Source organism: Toxotes jaculatrix, chromosome 3, assembly GCF_017976425.1.
Source record: "Toxotes jaculatrix isolate fToxJac2 chromosome 3, fToxJac2.pri, whole genome shotgun sequence".
Classification (NCBI taxonomy): Eukaryota; Metazoa; Chordata; class Actinopteri; family Toxotidae; genus Toxotes; species Toxotes jaculatrix.
In genome coordinates this window covers 12478033-12496659 of record NC_054396.1, presented here as the reverse complement: position 1 = coordinate 12496659, position 18627 = coordinate 12478033, and the positions used below count along the sequence as shown (strand labels likewise).

Here is an 18627-nt window from a genome sequence, read left to right as displayed (position 1 = left end):
TGTGTGTGTGTGTGTGTGTGTGTGTGTGTGCAGGGGCTGCCCAGAATTAGGGTTAGCGTTGTGTTTGGTGGCGGTGGTAAACAGCGTTTAGCTGAGCCCCTGAAGCCACCACCAGGGAACACAAAGTGACAGAGAGGCAGCTGGTGTCACATCACATCAGGACGGCCGTCTCTCTCTCCCTAACATGTCACTTCATCCCTCAGCAGTCCACAGGCAGCCCACCACTCTACCCTCCTCACACACACACACACACACACACACACACACACACACACACACACACACACACACACACACACACAGTAGCACAGGCACTGTGTTTAAATTTCTCATATTTGCACATTGCCACACATTGCTGTAGAGTGTGAGTATATTAATGGCGCCATCAGTCTTAGTTTAAATCCGTTGTTTCTGGAGGCTACAGGTGTGTACGCTTGTGCTCATGCACAAACACACACGCGGGATGCAACGTTCCCACAGGCTGTTGCAGAACCCATTAAACGGCAGTTAACAATGTCAAACGGGAACGAGTGTGTCTGCAGGCTAGTGTGAGTGTGTGAGAGAGCTCCCGGTGCTGAGGCAGCTGACTCTCATATTCATCTCTCTGCCTGAGGTGTAATTGTAATTGTAATTCTGTGTCAATACCACAAAAAAAAAGTGTTTTTCACGGTGATATATCTCCCTGTGCGTTTCACAGCTGGCGAAAGAGAGCGAGCGACTCCAGGCCATGATGACCCACCTGCACATGCGCCCCTCAGAGCCAAAGCCTTTTAACCAACCTGTGAGTACACACTGGCGCCCTAAACCCCAAATTACATGACATTTTCCTTCACCCTCTGACCCCAAGCTGTTTTTCCACTGTTGCACCTTATTCACATACAAACTCCCCTTTATCAGTTTCTTTATTGCTTAACCTTCTTGGTATTAAACATTCCTCAGCTCCTGTCTAGCTTGATATCTGCGCCCTCTATTGACCAGTGGGGGTTATTATATTATTTATAAATCATAAGGGCTACTTTCTGTCTGTCTTGTTCTTTTCTTCTCTCTTCTTTCCTTCCCTCTCTCTTCTCTCCGCCTTACACTTCCCATGATACCGTGTGTTTCATTCCTTAGAGAAAGTCATAAATTCCAGACACTGACAGATTCAAACTGTGTCCGAGTTGAATCCCAGTTTTGTGTTTGATTCAATTCTGATCTTTTTTTTTCCGCTGTTCCGAGAGAAAACAGCCAAAGCAATCTCTTGCGGTATTTTCAGTGTGCAGCGACAAAAGGGATCGAAATTTGATGTGATGTGTGTGTACATGTCTGTGTGTGTGTGTGTGTCCACACTGGTTGGCAAGGTTGTTATTAGGTATCTAATGAATATTTCATTATTCAGATTGACGAGGAGTCTTATGAAAATATGAAGATGTTGAAATTAATTGTCAATTAGGGGTAGAGTGTCTTAATTTGAGGGGATATAAATGGGTGCAGCCGAGTGGCAATGTGTGTGTGTGTGTCTTTGTGTGTACTTTAGTGTCTGGATGATGTGTTGATCGCAGGGGGATCAGCTGCCATTAACATCTAATGGGAAATCAGGAAGAGGCGTGTTCTGTCGCCACTGGAGACAAGCCTCGGGGTCAGGGATTGGAGGAGGAGGGGCAGGGGAGGAGCGTCAGGAATGGAAACAAAGCTTGGCCTCAATTAACAGGGTTCGACTGTTGCTGTGGTGATGTGGCAGGGTTGCAGCGTTAATGAAGTACCTGTTAAACAGCCCCGCCCCCTCCAGTCAGCTTAAATGGTACATAGAGGGGGCAGAGTAAAGAGGAGGCGATTCACACTTTTTACATACATATCGACAACACACACACACACACACTGTGGTTTTAATTAGTCCTAAACTAGCAGCCCTGCAACGGCTGTCCCAGAGAGGCTGGGAGTACTGGTTTTGTGTGTATGCATGTGCACGTGTGTGCAAGGCTCTGCCTAATTGGGCCGTATTGGTCCGTGAAGACTTTGCCACCGCAGAGTGCATGTGTGTGCTCCCTTCTTGCAAACATACTGTCGTGTGGTTTTGTTTTTGTAAGCTTAGGGTTAATTGCAGCCAGCACTGTGTATATAAATGAATGCGCATGTTCAGTGTGTGCAAGTGTGCGTGGTTCTGTGCAAGGATGTAGGCTGCTTTTGGGTAAATGGTGGGGACAGAAATTCAAAAGGAGTGTTGATGGCTTTATGTTATTATTTTATTTTTTATAATGTGATGTGAGTTAACATCAGTAGTGTTTCCTGGATGTAGCCCCCTATACTGCTGTAGGTTAAATAATGTCAAATTATTGGTTGATAGGTTCGTGGCTTTGCTGGCCCGTGTATTTAAATCACTTCTGTGCGCAGCGGGATTACTTACTGGGACTGCTCACTTAGGCACAATCCCAAATGTATTAATATTCTTACACAACTAATAGACAAAGCTGTTTAGAAACACTTTCCTGGAGGAGATTTGCTTTGTATATGATACGAAAGCATTGTCTAATGCATTGATATCACCTGACCCTGATCTTATCTAGATGATGCTTTCCTGTAAACAGCAGCAGCACTCAGCAGATGGTGAAGCTTTTAAGTAAACATGAGGGAAGCATTAGTCATGTAAAAAATCCATTTGATGTCCCTGCACTAAAACATCTCTCCTCACTTTGGACAGAAACACTACATTTTTATGTTAATAATGGATAAGCCCACCCAAAGTTAGTTTACCCCCTTTTATTACCAATGTGAAGCTTCTCACCTTCCAGGCTGGTATCAGTCACCACAAGGTAAATTGATACACACAGTAAACATTACACTAAAAACTAATAAATCAAGGTGCAGTAAGTTATATGAGGATTTTGTGTGTATTTGGAAAAAAAAAGCTATTCAAAGTGCAGAACTTCATTTTTTTTTATCCCTTATTTCCCTATGTCTGTCTCTGCCTCTTTCTAGCTGAACCTGGCTTCTAGTGGCTCTCTGTTAAAGCGGGACAGTGACGCCTACCCAGAGGGTCTTCCCCACCCTCCCACCTCGGCTGCCACCCCCATCACCCCACTGCGCCAGGGACCCTCGGTCATCAGCTCCTCTAGCCTGCACACACACTCCCACTCCCACACGCACAATGTCGGGCCCATACGTAGGCGCAACTCCGACAAGTATTGCACCCCCATCGCCTCAGGTATACTGTAACATACATTCCACCTATCTTTGATTTTCACACTCACTCACTACTGTCCTAGTTATATAATTATGTAAAGCTAAGCTTTTCCCACAGTACTTGTTTCTGTTTTCATGTGATCATTTTCTTCACAAATTTCCCTGCAAGAGAAATAAATTGCAGTGTGTTTTCATTCAGCGGTTACCTTTCATTCATGGCTCATAGAAAGATGCAGTTGCTGGCATCTCTTGCCTTTCTTGCAGTAAAAATGCTGTCGCTTTTAATTCAAGGTATCTGTGTAATATATTTTCAAGTATGTGGCTTAGAAAGAAGTCACATTCATTTGTAGTCATTCACATTAGTATAGCAAAAAGCTTTGAATTGTAAAAAAAAAATTGCAAGAAATATATAACTGACTTATAAATCATTTTTTAACAAAAGCATCTCTACAGTCTTTACAAGATAGGGCATTGCAAAGCTGTGTTCAACAAATTCTGACCATTAGAATTTGCCTGTTACGTGGCATAACGAATAATATCAAGCAACTGGATAAACACTGCTAAGATTTTTCTTGGCACAATTTAAACGTTTCATCGATTTTTCTTATATGGATTTATTTATTTACAAAGTACAACTCAGACAGTTCCCCAGTTTATTTTAAATGTTTATTTTCATTTATCAACATTTACATTTAGATTACGCTTTACATGTGTTAAACTACACACTCAGAATTTGCAAATATTCAGTTCACAGCAGCTAATTTCAGATTATCTTGCCTGTGTTTTTCCAGAGCTGGCTCAGAACTGTGAGTTCTACAAGAACGCTGATGTCAGGCCTCCTTTTACCTACGCCTCTCTTATACGTCATGTAAGTCTCCGCACTGATGCTTTTCACCATCTCTTCTCTCTGTCCATGCTCTCAGACAGACAGACAGACAGACAGACAGAAAACTTTATTAATCCCCAAAGGGAAATTAGGTTGTTCTCTCGTCTAAATGTTGTCCTGTCTCCTCCTGTCCTCAGGCCATTCTGGAGTCCCCAGACAGACAGTTGACTCTCAACGAAATCTACAATTGGTTTACACGAAAGTTTGCCTATTTCAGGAGAAACACAGCCACATGGAAGGTAAAGGCACAACATATATACACTCTAACCTGTACTTCATCCTTCAAAAGACACTCTTTTGGCTATATATAACTAATGCGAGTGGTGACATAAAAAGTAAACATGAACTCAATTCATTTTCTTAACCTAAATCCTCACCCTGACACTACTTTCAAAATCCACTTTGATGTAAATATCCTGAGACAGTTTTTGCTACAAAACATTATTCTGGAAAACTTAGGATCAACTGATGGAAACTAGAAAACAGACCAATTAGCAAACTAGTTTGGAGTTGTTTAAATGATGAGTGAAAATTTACAGCACCATATTTATAAAATGAAAGTTGGGACTGCGGTTCTGACTCAATCAGCTGAGCTAATTGCCTGCAAAGTAATTGTGGTCTGTGCCCACTGATGAAGCCCCTAACCCAAGTAGATGACAGCTGAGGCTTGTTAGACCACAATGAGAGAAACAAAATTCGTAGGCAGGTTTTGCAGCGTTATTTGAAACTTTGAGGACTGGCCAAATGACTCACTTTGTAGAAGATGGAGTCACTTTGAAGGCCTAAATGTAACACTTATTCCCAGACTGATTCAAGTGCAATAACACACACATTGTTGCTCACAAATTTAAAAGCTGACTTTGCTCTGCTCCTAAAGATATGACTGATTTGACAGTTAATGGCTGTTTCTGTTCTTTATGAGACACTTTCCTGCTGCTCTCCTTTTCTCCTTCTCTCTCACTCTGTCCTTTATTCTTTCTCTGTCTCTCTCCCTCTCAGCCCTAAACAATTCTCTCACCTCCAACATTGCACATGGAGAGTTGGCCCCACTTAGCCCAGTAGAGCCACATCTAGCTGTTATATTGCCTCATTATAGAAATGCACATACAAAGCTGGTGCTCATGATCACACATATTGAATTCTCTCTGTCTCCCTCCTCTCTCTTTCTCTCTCTCTCACACACACACACTCCTGGCCTGATCCCACCATTGTAGGTGCTGACCCATTTCTACAGAAACCTTGCACTAATTTGAGTGTCAGTTCCTCCAGAGAGAGGGAAAGTGAGAGAATGAGCAAAAGACGGAGAGAGATGGGAGGAGGAGGAGGAGGAGAAGGTGGAGGGGTGAGGAGAGACCCCGGCCTTCCTCTAATAGCCCAAAACTAAGGAAGGAGGGATGGGATGATGATGTGGTGTGGAGAGGGTTAAGAGACAGGGCAGCCAGGAATATCTTTACCTCCTCATCTGACTTTTATGAATTTTAACTATTAATGTCTGGTGTCTGCTTCCTGTGCCGTTGGCCTCGCAGACCTTTAAATATAGCTCGGATTGGCCTTATGTATTTATATAGCAGCTCGGCGAGTCAAATAGAGCCATAGAGATGTATGTCCTTTAATAAGCCGTTATATTTCATGAGGAGAGCAGCGGTGTCAGGGAATGGAAGCCATTGATCAGAGAAACAGAGGGGCAGAGGATGAGGAAGAGACAAGAGAGAGAGAAAAAGAAAGGGATGATTGCGAGAGGAGGAGAAATGAGTGCTGAGTGTTATTTCAAGGTGCTGCATGAAGAGTTGGAGGCCTAAAAGAAGCAGTATCCCATTTGTTTTTTACATTTTTTTTCAGATGCACAATCTCTTTTTTTGGTTCCACATGTAAAGAAACTTGTGGGAATGGAATAGAATAGAGTAAGATTTTTTTTTAAAAATGCGATCAGTGCTCTATATGATGCAACTTTACATTTACAGCATAAAGTCATTCATACTTCCAGTAATACCTGTGATCCTGAAAGAATTTTTTTTTTTTGATGATACACTGTTCAATCTTTCTTCCAAAAAATTTCTGCCTCCAGCTTCCACCCCCCTCACAGCCGGAGGGAGTGGAGATGAGTGGCACATGTGCTGTGACCCACTGTAAATGACTGCTAATGTTTTAACTGGGAGAATTAGGCTTTCATCACGGAGACGAATGCAAATAGCACTGCAATAGCACTGGTGTCTGGCGTGTGTGTCTGTGCGTGTGTGTGTGTTTGCACTGTCAGGGTGGCGGGCAGAGATTGGGGTCAGACTCATTTACAAAACTTAGCATCACAGCTCGGGGGTTGAGGAGATGCGGGGGAGAAAGGGTTCCTCCGCTGATTATGGCTTGTGTAATTACGTGTGTGCGTGTGTGTGTGTTTATATGTGTGTGTGTGTGTGTGTGTGTGTGTGTGTGTGTGTGTGTGTGTGTGTGTGTGTGTGTATGTGTATCTGTGTGTGTAATTACGGCGAGGAGTGATGCATGCCTGGCCTGTCCCTCCCTCTCGGCTTAGAACAGCGTGTCAGAGAGAATATGCAGGATTTAATTATAGACGAATTAAAATTGGTAATGAAATTGGGCATGAACAAACTACAAATAGCAGATGAAAAGGGAGGCCTGTCCCTGGGGGGGTGAGACGAAGATAGCGGTGTGCCTGCCTGCTTGCCTGTCTGAGTGCCTGTGGATGTGTGTGTGTGTGTTTCTGTGTGTGTGTGCTGATGATGACTGATTAGAAAAATTCTGAGATAAAATAACACTGCAAGGGAACTGCTACCTCGTATAAGCACTGTCCACCCTGTGTGTGTAGGTAGAGAAAAACAATGGGTCACACTACATATGAAGGAGCCTAACAATAAGCTGGAAAGTATTGTTTATACTGAGCACAAGCTTAGAGTAAGAGCAAGAGTTAGTGTTCTTAACTCCAGCAAGGTAACAACTTCAGGTAAAGGAACAAAAATAATAATTTCAGCTGTTCTTATGTCACTTGTGAAGTCCTCATTGGGATAACATGGAATCCATGGAATATTGTGGCAATTTAAGATGCATATTTTTTAAGTCCGCTGGAACATTTATGTGCTGAGAGAAAAGAAAGAACAAATGTTTTAAGGCAAATGTAAAAAAAAAAAAAAAAAGTTTCTGTATAAAAAGTTGGAGGGAAAAATATTACAACCAGATAAAACAAAATGTAGAAACAAAATAAAATAGAAAATATTTTAAATAAAACAAAACGCCCATGCTAAAGGCTTACTGACTCATCTTCAGTCATATTAAAGGTCTTCTTTTCTCTCTCTCTCCCTTTTCCCAGAATGCTGTGCGCCACAACCTGAGTCTGCACAAGTGTTTTGTTCGTGTTGAGAACGTGAAGGGGGCCGTGTGGACTGTGGATGAAGTTGAATACCAAAAGAGGAGACCACCAAAGATGACCGGGTAACAGCACACGCACCTACAGTCGTATGCATGTACTCACACACATATGCGGATTCTGTCATGCACATGCTTGAGTTGAGTGAGATGTGAGTGTGAGCTTATGGGTGCTGGCACTATGATTGCCTAAATGGACCCTCTACTATTACCAAGAAGCCAACTCAGCAATCATTGAAAAAAAAAAGAGGGCTGCTGGCTTATTGTGTATGTACTGTAAATGTGTGTATATGTGTGTGTGTGTGTTTTTCCCTGTTTGTCGACACCATTAGTAAGCAGCTGTGTGAGATGCAAGAGAGCAAAAAACCTTGTTAGCGTATGTAAACAGATGTTCTCTCCAAACCGCCGGAGAAACCAGGGATAATTGCACACATACACACACGCACCTGCACACCAGATATCAGACACTTTCATGTGTGTGTGTTTTAGCATCTGTTTACAGTCTGCGTGTGTTTCTACTTGTAACAAACGTATTTGTGAGATTTGTCAGCATGCTTTGGCTGAGGTGACATCTTTCAACATGTGCACTTAATCAGTGATTCTCACCCCCCCTCTCTCTCTCTCCCTCTCTCTCTCGCTCTCTCTCCCGGTGTGTGTGTTTGTGTGTGTAGAAGTCCCACTCTGGTGAAAAACATGATTTCAGGCCTGGGCTTTGGATCCCTAAACGCCAGCTACCAGGTAAGGAATGCCCTCTCCTCCCCCCTTTCCCTCTCTCTCTCTCTCTCTCTCTCTCTCTCTCTCTCTCTCTCTCTCTCTCTCTCTCTCTCTTTCTCTCTCTCTCTCTCTCTCTTTTTCTCTCTCTCTCACACACACACACACTCACACATACAGAGCAGCCAATCGCAATCAAGGGCACTAATATCAATTCCCTCTTATAATTAGCAGATTCCCTAACGACGTTCACGCCACCTCCCTCCTCCTTTTCCCACACCAACACACATTCTCACCTCCCACCTCACTTTCTCATACATGCGCCACCCCCACCTCTACACACACACACGCAAACACACATACACACACTCGACCCATCTCTTCACTCCTATGCAGACATACACGCTAAACCGACACATATGCAATTTTGCCACGGAGATGATTTATGGCGTCAAGTAGTTGTCAATTAAGGTTACTGCATAAAATTATTGCATGTCCCAGAAAATCCATCTCTGAGCCAATGAGAATTCCCCTCCTTTTGTCTTTTCTTTTCCCGTGTGAGGGGGTATGTTGGGGTGTAACTCACACCTACAAACAGCTGGATGTGTTTGGAGCAGTGACAGAAGCTGCCCCTGTTGGTTCAGTTGTTTTCTCTCATGCAGACCTCGATGCTTCACTCTTTGTGTGTGTTTTTAAGCTGAGGTTGTGGCTCAGTCTCGCTTAACATTCCCGTTGAGACTTTTATGTGAACACACATGCACAGACACTCATGTCAGGGACTTAAACTGTAGAAGTACAAGCCATGATGGGGAAAGTACTGTATATAAGTGCCCCCTAGTGGCTTGTCAAGTTCACTAGCAAGTTAGTGGCTTCAAATGTGCTCCATGTGGAAGAGCTCTCATCAGTACTTTAAGAAAAACTCCCCATCATTCATTGTGGCTGTGGCCATTTATTATACTGTATTTTACATCTAGTTATGTGTCAATTGAACTTACAAACAAATTTTGAACATTACTGTTTAAATTTATTAAGTGGAGGAGAGTTAGAAGTTTCAACACATCTGGTTATGCTGGACATAATTTCATCACATTGCACACCCCTTTTGTCATTATCATTTAGTTTCTCTAATTTGATATGTCATATTTAAAAAAAAAAAAAAAAATGACTTTGCAAATCTGTTTGTGTGTGTCTGTGTGTGTGTGTGTGTAGGCGGCTCTGGCAGAGAGCAGTCTCTCTCTGCTAAACAGCCCTCCCCTGGTGACCCCTCCGTCTGCGGCCAGCCTCAACATGCTGCATGTGGGCCACGATGATGTCAGCTCCACTGTGGAGCAGGTCAACAGCAACGGCAGCTGCAGCCCCACGCTCAGCCCTCAACAGTACAGGTATGTACAGTACAGACACACACATATATATGCACTGCACAACATATATCATTGGGCATATTGACAGTTACTGTGTTCACAAAGGGGAGTGTATCAGCAAATCAAAAACAATTAGGGTATAATGGTGATAGTGATATCATTATTATTATTATCTTTATGAAAGATGGCTGAAGAGAGAAATCATTTCCTTTTAGTGTAAGAGAATTTTACACAACAGAACAATCTAAGACATCAAAGTTCACCTTTATTTCTTTGCAGAACACAATTCATTGCAATGATTAAAAATGACACTTGCCAAACATAATGATTTACATAGATAATCCAAAGACTGCAAAAGGAGCAGATACAGCTATTTCTTATCATAGTATGCTCACTAAGAGTCACCATATCATGATTTCTTGAATCAGACAATTGCACTTCAATTTTACATTAGTGATAGCAGAGACATTTTCCAAAAACTTAAGCAAATCACAATAAAAGTACCTGGATCAGGCTCCTGCATCAGCATATTTGATGGTATGAGTACAAAAAGTCTGCCTTGCTAATGTCTGGTTTTCTCTCTCCTCCAGCCACCCGGTGCATGTGAAGGAGGAGCCCACTGAGGTTGAGGAGGACAGTCGGCCAGTATCCCTCCTGGCTGGCGTCACACACAGCCTGCCATTGCCGAGCGACGAGCGCGATCTGGAGGAGGATCTTCCCACCGAAGAGCTGGAGTAGGACAGATCCAAGACGGAGACAGAGGGACGGGACATAGCGAGATCAATCCCCGAGCCCCTCTCGTCGGTGCGATGAGGAAAAGATAGCTACAGTACACTTACGAGAGAAGAAAGAAAAAAAGAGAATGTTTTTTTGTTGTTTTTAAGAAAATGCAAGCAACCAAGGACGACATTGAGAAACTCCAAACAGGGTTAGATGACCTCCGTTACTTTCAGACGCAAAAACAAGACTGTGGAGCACTGCTTTACCTCCATGTATTTCTTTTCCAACACTTGGCTCAGAGGTGTAACACCACTTAATGCATACACACTCACACAAATGCACACAGCACAGACACACTCATTCACTTGTCAAACCATGTTTCATTATCCTCCCTGGTAACATCAGCCTCTGTGTAGAGACCCCTAGAGGCGTGGACACACACTCTCTCCTCCTCGCCCCACCACTCTGCATACACTCTCCTCACTGTTGTCTCGGGCTGCCTGGCTAGCCATTTTATTTCTAATTGTCAGTTGAGAAGACACACAGGTGTGTGTGTGAGTGTGTGTTAGAAAGAAAAAGACACACAGGATCATGTGTATATAGATTTGGAGCAGTCATCAGGGGCTGTGCAGTATACCTCTCCTTCTTCCCCCTCTTTGAGTCAATCACTTGCTTTTTCATTTTCTTTGATTTGATTGAAATGAAACTGTTGGGCTTCGAGATGGGAAGGAAAGAAGGAAGGAAGAGTGCTTTTAAAGATTACCTCCAACAGTGCTCCAACACTTCTGCAGATCAGGCTCCTGCCTCCACGTCTGTGTGTGAGCCCACGGCGAGGCTGACCTAACAGAGGCAGTGTGGCCCTGGTCCCTGCCCAGACTTCTGCCCCCCAGCAAGACACTTAGTGACGGACATCTTTTAAACTCTTTGCTTCTAAGTGAGAAAAAAAGAAGACATTTTCCTACCCACCTCCATCCCATCCCACACCCCCCCAAAAAGAACGCAGGAATAGGACCATTCGGTGCTGTCCCTCTGCTCTCCTCCGTGTGCGGATGGAGTGACGAGCTTGGAACACTTTAAGAACGAGAAGAAAAGAGAGGAAACAGAGAGAAAAGAGGGAGGAAGCATCTACAGAAATATTGTGACTAAAAAAGAAAACTGTCGATGATTATGGAATATAACAAGAAAAAAACGCGTGGTAGCTTTTGTCATTTCCTTTTTTTTATTTGATGTTATGTTGATGATGTTATTATCATTGTTTATTTTTGAGGATCAATATTTCCATGGTGGCGTTCTGTTTCGACGTACCTTTTCTAAGGATGCTGTTTTTTTTGTATTGTTACTTGTTTGATTTACTCTGGTTGTTCACACCATTCCAAATGAGTATTGGCAAAAAAAAAAAAAAAAGAAAGCGCAGTATTGTCCCAACTTGTGACACCTGACCCCAACACCTGCCCCTCTCCCTTTCTGTCCCAAGTGTAGCAGGCAAGAAATTTGGAAATAGCACTTAAAGTTGCCATTATCCAGACAGATTATTTAACAGCTGAATCTTTTTGTGTTAATTCTCTCTCATTCACTTTTTTTCGGTTGTGTATTTAGTTGAGAAATATCAGTAATGCTTTAAAAAATATATATATTATTACTGCAGTCAGAGAATACCTCATCCCACAAAGGTTCTGCCTGGAACTGTGTCCAAATTGATAAAGAAATAAGGGGGAATTCTTTCTGTGGGACACCAAATGTGGCAACTCTGCTCAGCTTCAGATTCAAAGCTCTATGGTTGTAATAGTTACTGTGTAGAAGCTATCTGCAATTCACTGTGTGAGTTTGTGTTAAAGGAATAGCACGTGAGATTTATTTTTTTGTTTATTTTCCGTGAGCATAAAAGCATTACTTTTCTCTACAGTGCCATACCAAATTTAACATTTGTTTTAATCTGTTATCTGCTTATTCCCGTTTTATTTTTGTTACAGGTAACCAAAGAAATATGTAGAAAACCAAAAACCCTGTAGTTTATTTTAACCTTTTTGAGTTTCTTTTTTTTTCTTCTTAAAGAACTGGCCAAAAGACAACAAACCAGGAGTTTGAATTCTTATTATTGTATCCATATAACTATTGTGTTGAAACTATACATGACGAACAGTGCTGACCATTCCACAAAACCAAAGTGTGTAAAGCAAACTAGAATTTGGAGACATCAAAGCTTTTACATGATAAGTGGTTACGAATGACTCACATTAGGTATGAGGCCAAAAAACTAGTATTAACAAACCTCGCACAGTTCCTCTGAAGAACAAAAAGAAAGAGAAAAGAAAAAAGCACTTAGAGGTGAAACTCTCCCACACTCAGGCTGAACCGTGTTCCAAACACAATCCTAGGACTGGCCCTACTACTGTATGAGCAGACCTAAAAATGAGGCACTCCTGAGGCATTTGAACACATTTACCTTCATAATCTGAGATACCAACAAAAAGAGAGGTTAAACAAAACGAAAATATTTGGCTCTGTTGAAACACCTGGCTTTACAGTATATTTTTTCTGATGCTGTCTTAACAAAAATTTGGAGTTTTTCAATCGAGGAAACAAACACGATCACCTCTTGATCTGTATGTAGTATTTACAGGAAGAGGAAGTCTACTGTAATGTGGTTCCAAAAGTCAGATCTTTGAACAGGGAGGAGTAAATCCAAATATCTATGAATATTACAATAAAGAGGGAACAACTAAAAACAATGAAAATATACCAATGTAAGAGGAAAACAACCAAGGGACATCATGTAATTCAAAGTTGGGTTCATATTTTCATACTTTTTGTCAAACTATCTCTTGCACTTCAGACGATTTTTCTTATTTAATGAAAGAACCTTTCTGATGACTTTGTGTTCAAACAGGACTGTTTCCTGTCACATTAGAGACTGATTTCTAACAAAGTACAAAGTGGCAGACAGACATCTTGAAACGAGATAAAAACCAAAAATAACACTACCTCCTTTTCGAAACAGTTCAACACATAGCCAATGGGAGACTGAACTCTCTTAAATCCTTTTTTTTTCTCCATTCTTCCTCGGTGATAATAATGAATGCCAAAATTGTGTTACACTTACTGTATGACTGACAAAAAAAAAAAAGTTATTTGGTGATCCGGACTCCCTAACACATCTGCTTGAGCCCAAAAACATAGAGACGTTTCACTTTCCATAGAATTAAAAATGACTACCTCTCCTTAAACCACATCTAAAGCACTCTCTATGTCTCAAAGTGTGTTGTGAAGTGCTCGCTATATATGAAAAGTTTTCTATCAGCTGTGTAAAACTGACCATATTCCTGCACCTGATTAGCACTGAGCTACGTGAACAGCCTCTCAACTGTGTGCTCTAACTGTATGTGTGCATATTAATGATCTCAGCCAATGAGAAACTGGTCGTTAATGGCTATGTGGTGTTGCAGGGAGCTGGTTGTCAGGGGTAATGATGGGCAAAATATATCAGTGCCATCAGGACACATATACACACACACACAGACACACACGTACACATACAGGAAGCATAGAAGCAGGGCTATGGGTTAGTGCAAACAGAGGCTCTGACCATCCAGATATCCAAAGACCCACAACACAGCAGCACCCCCTTCACCAAAACACTCGCAGAGATGCTGAGAAGACCAACACACACTTAACGAAACTCATCACTACTACTAGTAATATCCAAACCAAGAGGAACTGCTGCATACAGTACATAGATGATCTCTGACTTGTGCTTTAAGGTACACCTGTAAACAAAGCTGTTTTATAAAGATGTAGATTGTTCACAGGTCGCCATGTAACACTTCTGTTTTTTCTCCAGCTTGGCATAACATGATGTATTCTTGTATATTAATGCTTGACTTATCTCTCCAGGGCATTCTTTCCCATTTTGTTCTTTGATTTTCTCTTCTTTTTTGGGGTTTGTTTTTTTTTTCTCTTTTCTCTGCACCTGTTTAGCTATTGTAAAGCTTTCAGCTCTGATTCCTATACTGTACTGCTAATGCTGAAGTATATGTATTTATCATATTAAGTGCTGCAGGTATCTTGGTTTAATAGTTTTGTTTTTGTTTTGTTTGTTTCCATTTTTTTCAGTTCTTCATAAAACGTCTGGGACGCTGATTTTTTAAGTGTATTATCTCTAAAAAAAAATTAAAAGAATAAAAGTTAGATCAGTGGTTTAGGTAACACCTGTTTGTATATTTATCTTAGCTAGGTCTATTTTGATACTTTTTTGTCTCTGTACTGCATTTATGCATTTTTAAGGAAAGAAAAAAAAACAAATGGAAAACAAACTAAAAAGTTACTTCATTATGTATTGATACCTCAGAAGGACTTTTTCCTCAAAGACAGGACCAAAACCTCCAAAAAGAAAATGAGAAAGAGGAAAAAAATGTAAGAATATGTAGCCCCTCTCTTGCTTTAAAAAAAAAATGCAGAGCTCTAGAAAGGTATTGCTGTTGGTCCTTTTAGGTGCCAATATGTGTCCCAGCTCCCTGTGACCCCTCCTTTTGACCCCTGACCCCTGTCATTCCTGTGCTGAACTCTGACCCGCAGAGCTGTCAATCATCTGCAGGTGCCATGGGGCTGTCACTGAGTCACACACCTGACTGGTGGTGACCAGTCGCAGACCTCATCTCCCAGTCCCACAAAGGCAGATCAAAGACTGACACTGTTGCATTTTTGATACTCCTCCTCTTGCGTAGTCTCAATGCCAAAATGTGGAATGGCTCTCAGAGATGCAGCTCATCCTCTGACTACCAAAGGCATTGCAAGCAAACATTGCTTAGTCCAAACTCCTGAACTGTAACCAAACTATAACTAAACCAATGCCACAACCTTAACCAAACAAAAACCAAGCTACTTCCAAAACTCTCCATTGACTTCACTGATCACCTTTACTGATAGCTGTTATCTCTCGTACATCCACGTATTGGTGTTGTAGGACCAGTCTGCATCCTATTGGCTGGCGGGTGACTCGAAGGACGTGGGTAACCCAAATCCTGATGTGTGATTGGACAGTTCTGAGGTGTCACGTGAGGGGGGAAGGGACTCTCAAAGTGGAGCATTGCCTGAAGGTATTATCAAGTAGACAGCCAGAATCCAATGGAACTACCACTTCATTTCTCCTCTGGTTAAACCTTAGGAATGTGTGTACATTTTCAGCAGTGACTCTCTGTATTGTTTCTTAGTTTCAGTTTACCTGCTTACCTCTCTTTATCCTTTGTTTTTTTTTTTTTTGTTCTGTTTCTTGTTATTTGAAAGTGTGACCCGAGGAAGAGGCAGAGATAGGGACTGGGTGGTGGCTTTAGATAGACAGTGGAGCCCAGCCCTCTGACCCTCCACCCCGGGTAGCCATGTAATGCCAGTCACTGCCCTTTCCTTCATGCTGTATAAAAACACACACATATATCTGTGTATTTGTAACCTGAATCTTCTTGTGTCTGTCCATGCAGACAATAAAAAAACTGTACAGTAGGTCTAGTTGCATGTAATCTGTACTAATTATTGACAATGGCATTATAAAATGCAATAAAATACTTATTACACTGTCCTATGCCGCGTCTTTGTTTCTTCTCCAGTGGTATTGAAAAAACTGTAAAAACTAGTAACCGCTTCACAATTAGATATTTTCTTTTACATTAAAGAACACAACCTCTACAATTATCTTGAAATATTAAAATATTTAACATTTTCACCTTGACCCACAAATGCGCGGCTCCTGCAGTTTCTAAATAATATGATTAAGGAAAACCAGCCAAAGCAACTTCTCTTAACAAGGAAGTGGGGCTGAATGTTTTTGGAAACTTGAGTAAATTTGCCTGTGACATCCTGTTGAGTCATACTGTAGAGGTAAAAAGAATCAGTTTAACCTCCACATGACCAGTACTGCACCATTTATTAAAATAATGTTCACCTGAAACACATTTAACACAAAATGTACTTTTTAAAATTACAACCACTGTCCCCAATTGTTTGCTGGTGGAGAGCTCATTATAATTGTTCTGTTCTCTAGGGGACAGTGTTTTACCAATACTAACTGATGATTTGCTTTTAACAGTTTTAATAGCTACGGTCCTGAACTTTTTTAAATAGAAAATACACTTCTTTCTTCTTTGTTTATCAAATGACTCCTACGGTGACATCGCAGTATAGGAGACAGCCCATGAAACGACACAAAAACCTCATCAAATGACAAACTGCAGGTTAAATGGTAACTTTTCAAAGGTCAGCCTGTGTCATTCCTGCCAGACTGCAACCAGGTCAGCGTGTGTTGTGATACAGAGAATGGCCACCAGGAGGAGTAAACAAACCGGACAACACAAGCAGCATCTCATAAACACAAACCCAGCAACAAACATCACTGTGGTCCACTGACATGATCCGACCAACAGGGTGGGCCAGAGAGTGCAGAACAGACAGAGCACTGAGTGAACTACCTGTAACATATGTGATGGAATATAACCAGAATACATGTGGACGAAGCCTCATTAGTTTAACAGAATAGCTTCTGTGTATGGTAAGAACTAGTTTTTGTCACCTGTCTGTGCTTATGGTTCATTCCCATCCTACATTTTCATTTCTCCTTCCTAACCTGTCTCTGTCTTCCCTGCAGGTTTGGTTCATGCCCTACAGCTTATCTTTATACCTCGGCGCTGCATCGTGGATGTGTTGCCACAGGAAGAAAAAATGGAAACTGGCTGTCTCTTGGTAAGTTGAAACTTTGTTTAATCTTGTGCTTTTAGTGAACTTCTCTGTTAGTCAGCTGGGAGGAAACTCACTCTTGACACTTAAATCCCTGTGACATTTGGTTTTGGGAGAGACCCCTTCCTAAGCCTATTACAGACACACAAGCGCACATGCACACACAAATGCACATACAGAAGCACACACTCACTGGCATGCACACATCATGAATACTAAGCAGAAACTCAGTACCATATACTTATACAAGGTGAGCCAGGGTGCAGAGCAACACACAAAGAGGTTATTCTTGGCGTGGCACAGTAGTGTTTGGCATAAACCTGAGGCCAAAGCTCTGAATATATTTCTTACTGCTCATCTGGGCAGAGTAAGCTTTGGGTGTGTGTGTGCGTATGTGTGTGTGACATATGTTTGCAGTCCTGTTTATGTGTATGAAGAAAGATTTGTACACATGGTTATGCATCCATTCCCTGGGTATGTGTGCAGACCTGTGATGCTAAAATCAATATTCGTGTGTGTGTGATTGGGTGTGTGGGTGGGTGTGAACGGCTGCAAGTCCCAGCAGCATGGAGAGCACTGAGGTCCAGGCAGACCCTATGAGTCACAAAATAAATTTACTGAGAGTCATGCTGACATCTCTCTCTGTTTCCCCCCCTCGTTCACTGACTCTGTCATCCTCCCTCTTCCTTCTTCTCCTCTGTATCTGTGGCTAAAGGAGTGGGCTGTCCTCCAAACAGGATTTTCAGTCCCTCAAAACAACGCAACACACTATGTATCTGCTGCTGCATGGCTACATCCAAGTAAAGACCTAAGCACTTATATACTTTAAACCTCACTTTGGTACATTGTACATTTCATACTATCATTATATTGATGACAATATGAACAACGTAAAGAAGAAAAATGTTTCAATCATCTTTAATTAACTTTTAATTAACTCTGTCAAGGATAAGAATCAACAACGCAAACCTTCTGGCCTACTAGTAGGTGCAGTATGTCCCTACTAAAGCATAACCGTGGCAGCAAAACAACTGATAAAACTGATTCTAATGAAAGAAAACATTCAAAGCAGGGGACGTCTGAAATAACAGTTCAAAATCATGTCTTATATAAATTCTTATACAATTACCTGAGTTTCAAGGTAAACTTATTCCAACATTGTTTTATCACTGTAATTAAACAATGTTGTAATAAAGTATGTTATTTGAGCTTTTAAAGCAGGTCAAAGAAAACATTGAGGTTAAATGTTTTTTGGCGAAGATTGAAGCCTTACTATACTATGAAATTTTTTATGATGTTTCAAGGTCTTACTAAAGTATGAATTTTTTTGGCCGATTTTGAAGCCTTATAATACTATGATGTTTTTTATGACATTTTGAGGTCTTACAAAAATTTGACATTTTTTGAAGCCTTACTATATTATGACGTTTTTTATAACATTTTGAGGTCTTACAAAAATATGACTTTTTATGGAATTTTTTGACGCCTTACTATACTATGATGTTTTTTATAACATTTTGAGGTCATACTAAAGTATGATGTTTTTTGGCCGATTTTGAAGCCTTACCATACTATGACACTTTTTATGACATTTTGACGTCTTACTAAATTATGACTTTTTTTGGCCGATTTTGAAGCATTACCATACTATGACGTTTTTTATGACATTTTGAGGCCAAAAAAAATTGTGACTTTTTT

General features: G+C 41.2%; 1 protein-coding gene across 3 annotated transcripts in view; it reads left to right on the top strand.

The window, feature by feature from the left end:
• foxp4 (forkhead box P4) overlaps positions 1–11638 on the top strand; it is a 90139-nt gene extending 78501 nt beyond the window's left edge. For 2 of the 3 annotated variants that reach the window (XM_041033642.1, XM_041033641.1), the window contains 8 exons: positions 698–781; positions 2956–3181; positions 3951–4027; positions 4183–4284; positions 7362–7483; positions 8089–8155; positions 9338–9510; positions 10080–11638. In XM_041033642.1, the coding sequence (XP_040889576.1) occupies positions 698–781; positions 2956–3181; positions 3951–4027; positions 4183–4284; positions 7362–7483; positions 8089–8155; positions 9338–9510; positions 10080–10227 (999 nt within the window). In that variant the 3' untranslated portion in view covers positions 10228–11638. Of the gene's footprint in view, positions 1–697; positions 782–2955; positions 3182–3950; positions 4028–4182; positions 4285–5044; positions 5152–7361; positions 7484–8088; positions 8156–9337; positions 9511–10079 lie in introns of those variants that run through there. The other variant, XM_041033643.1, reaches the window with a different exon arrangement.
• The last annotated feature ends 6989 nt before the right edge of the window (positions 11639–18627 follow it).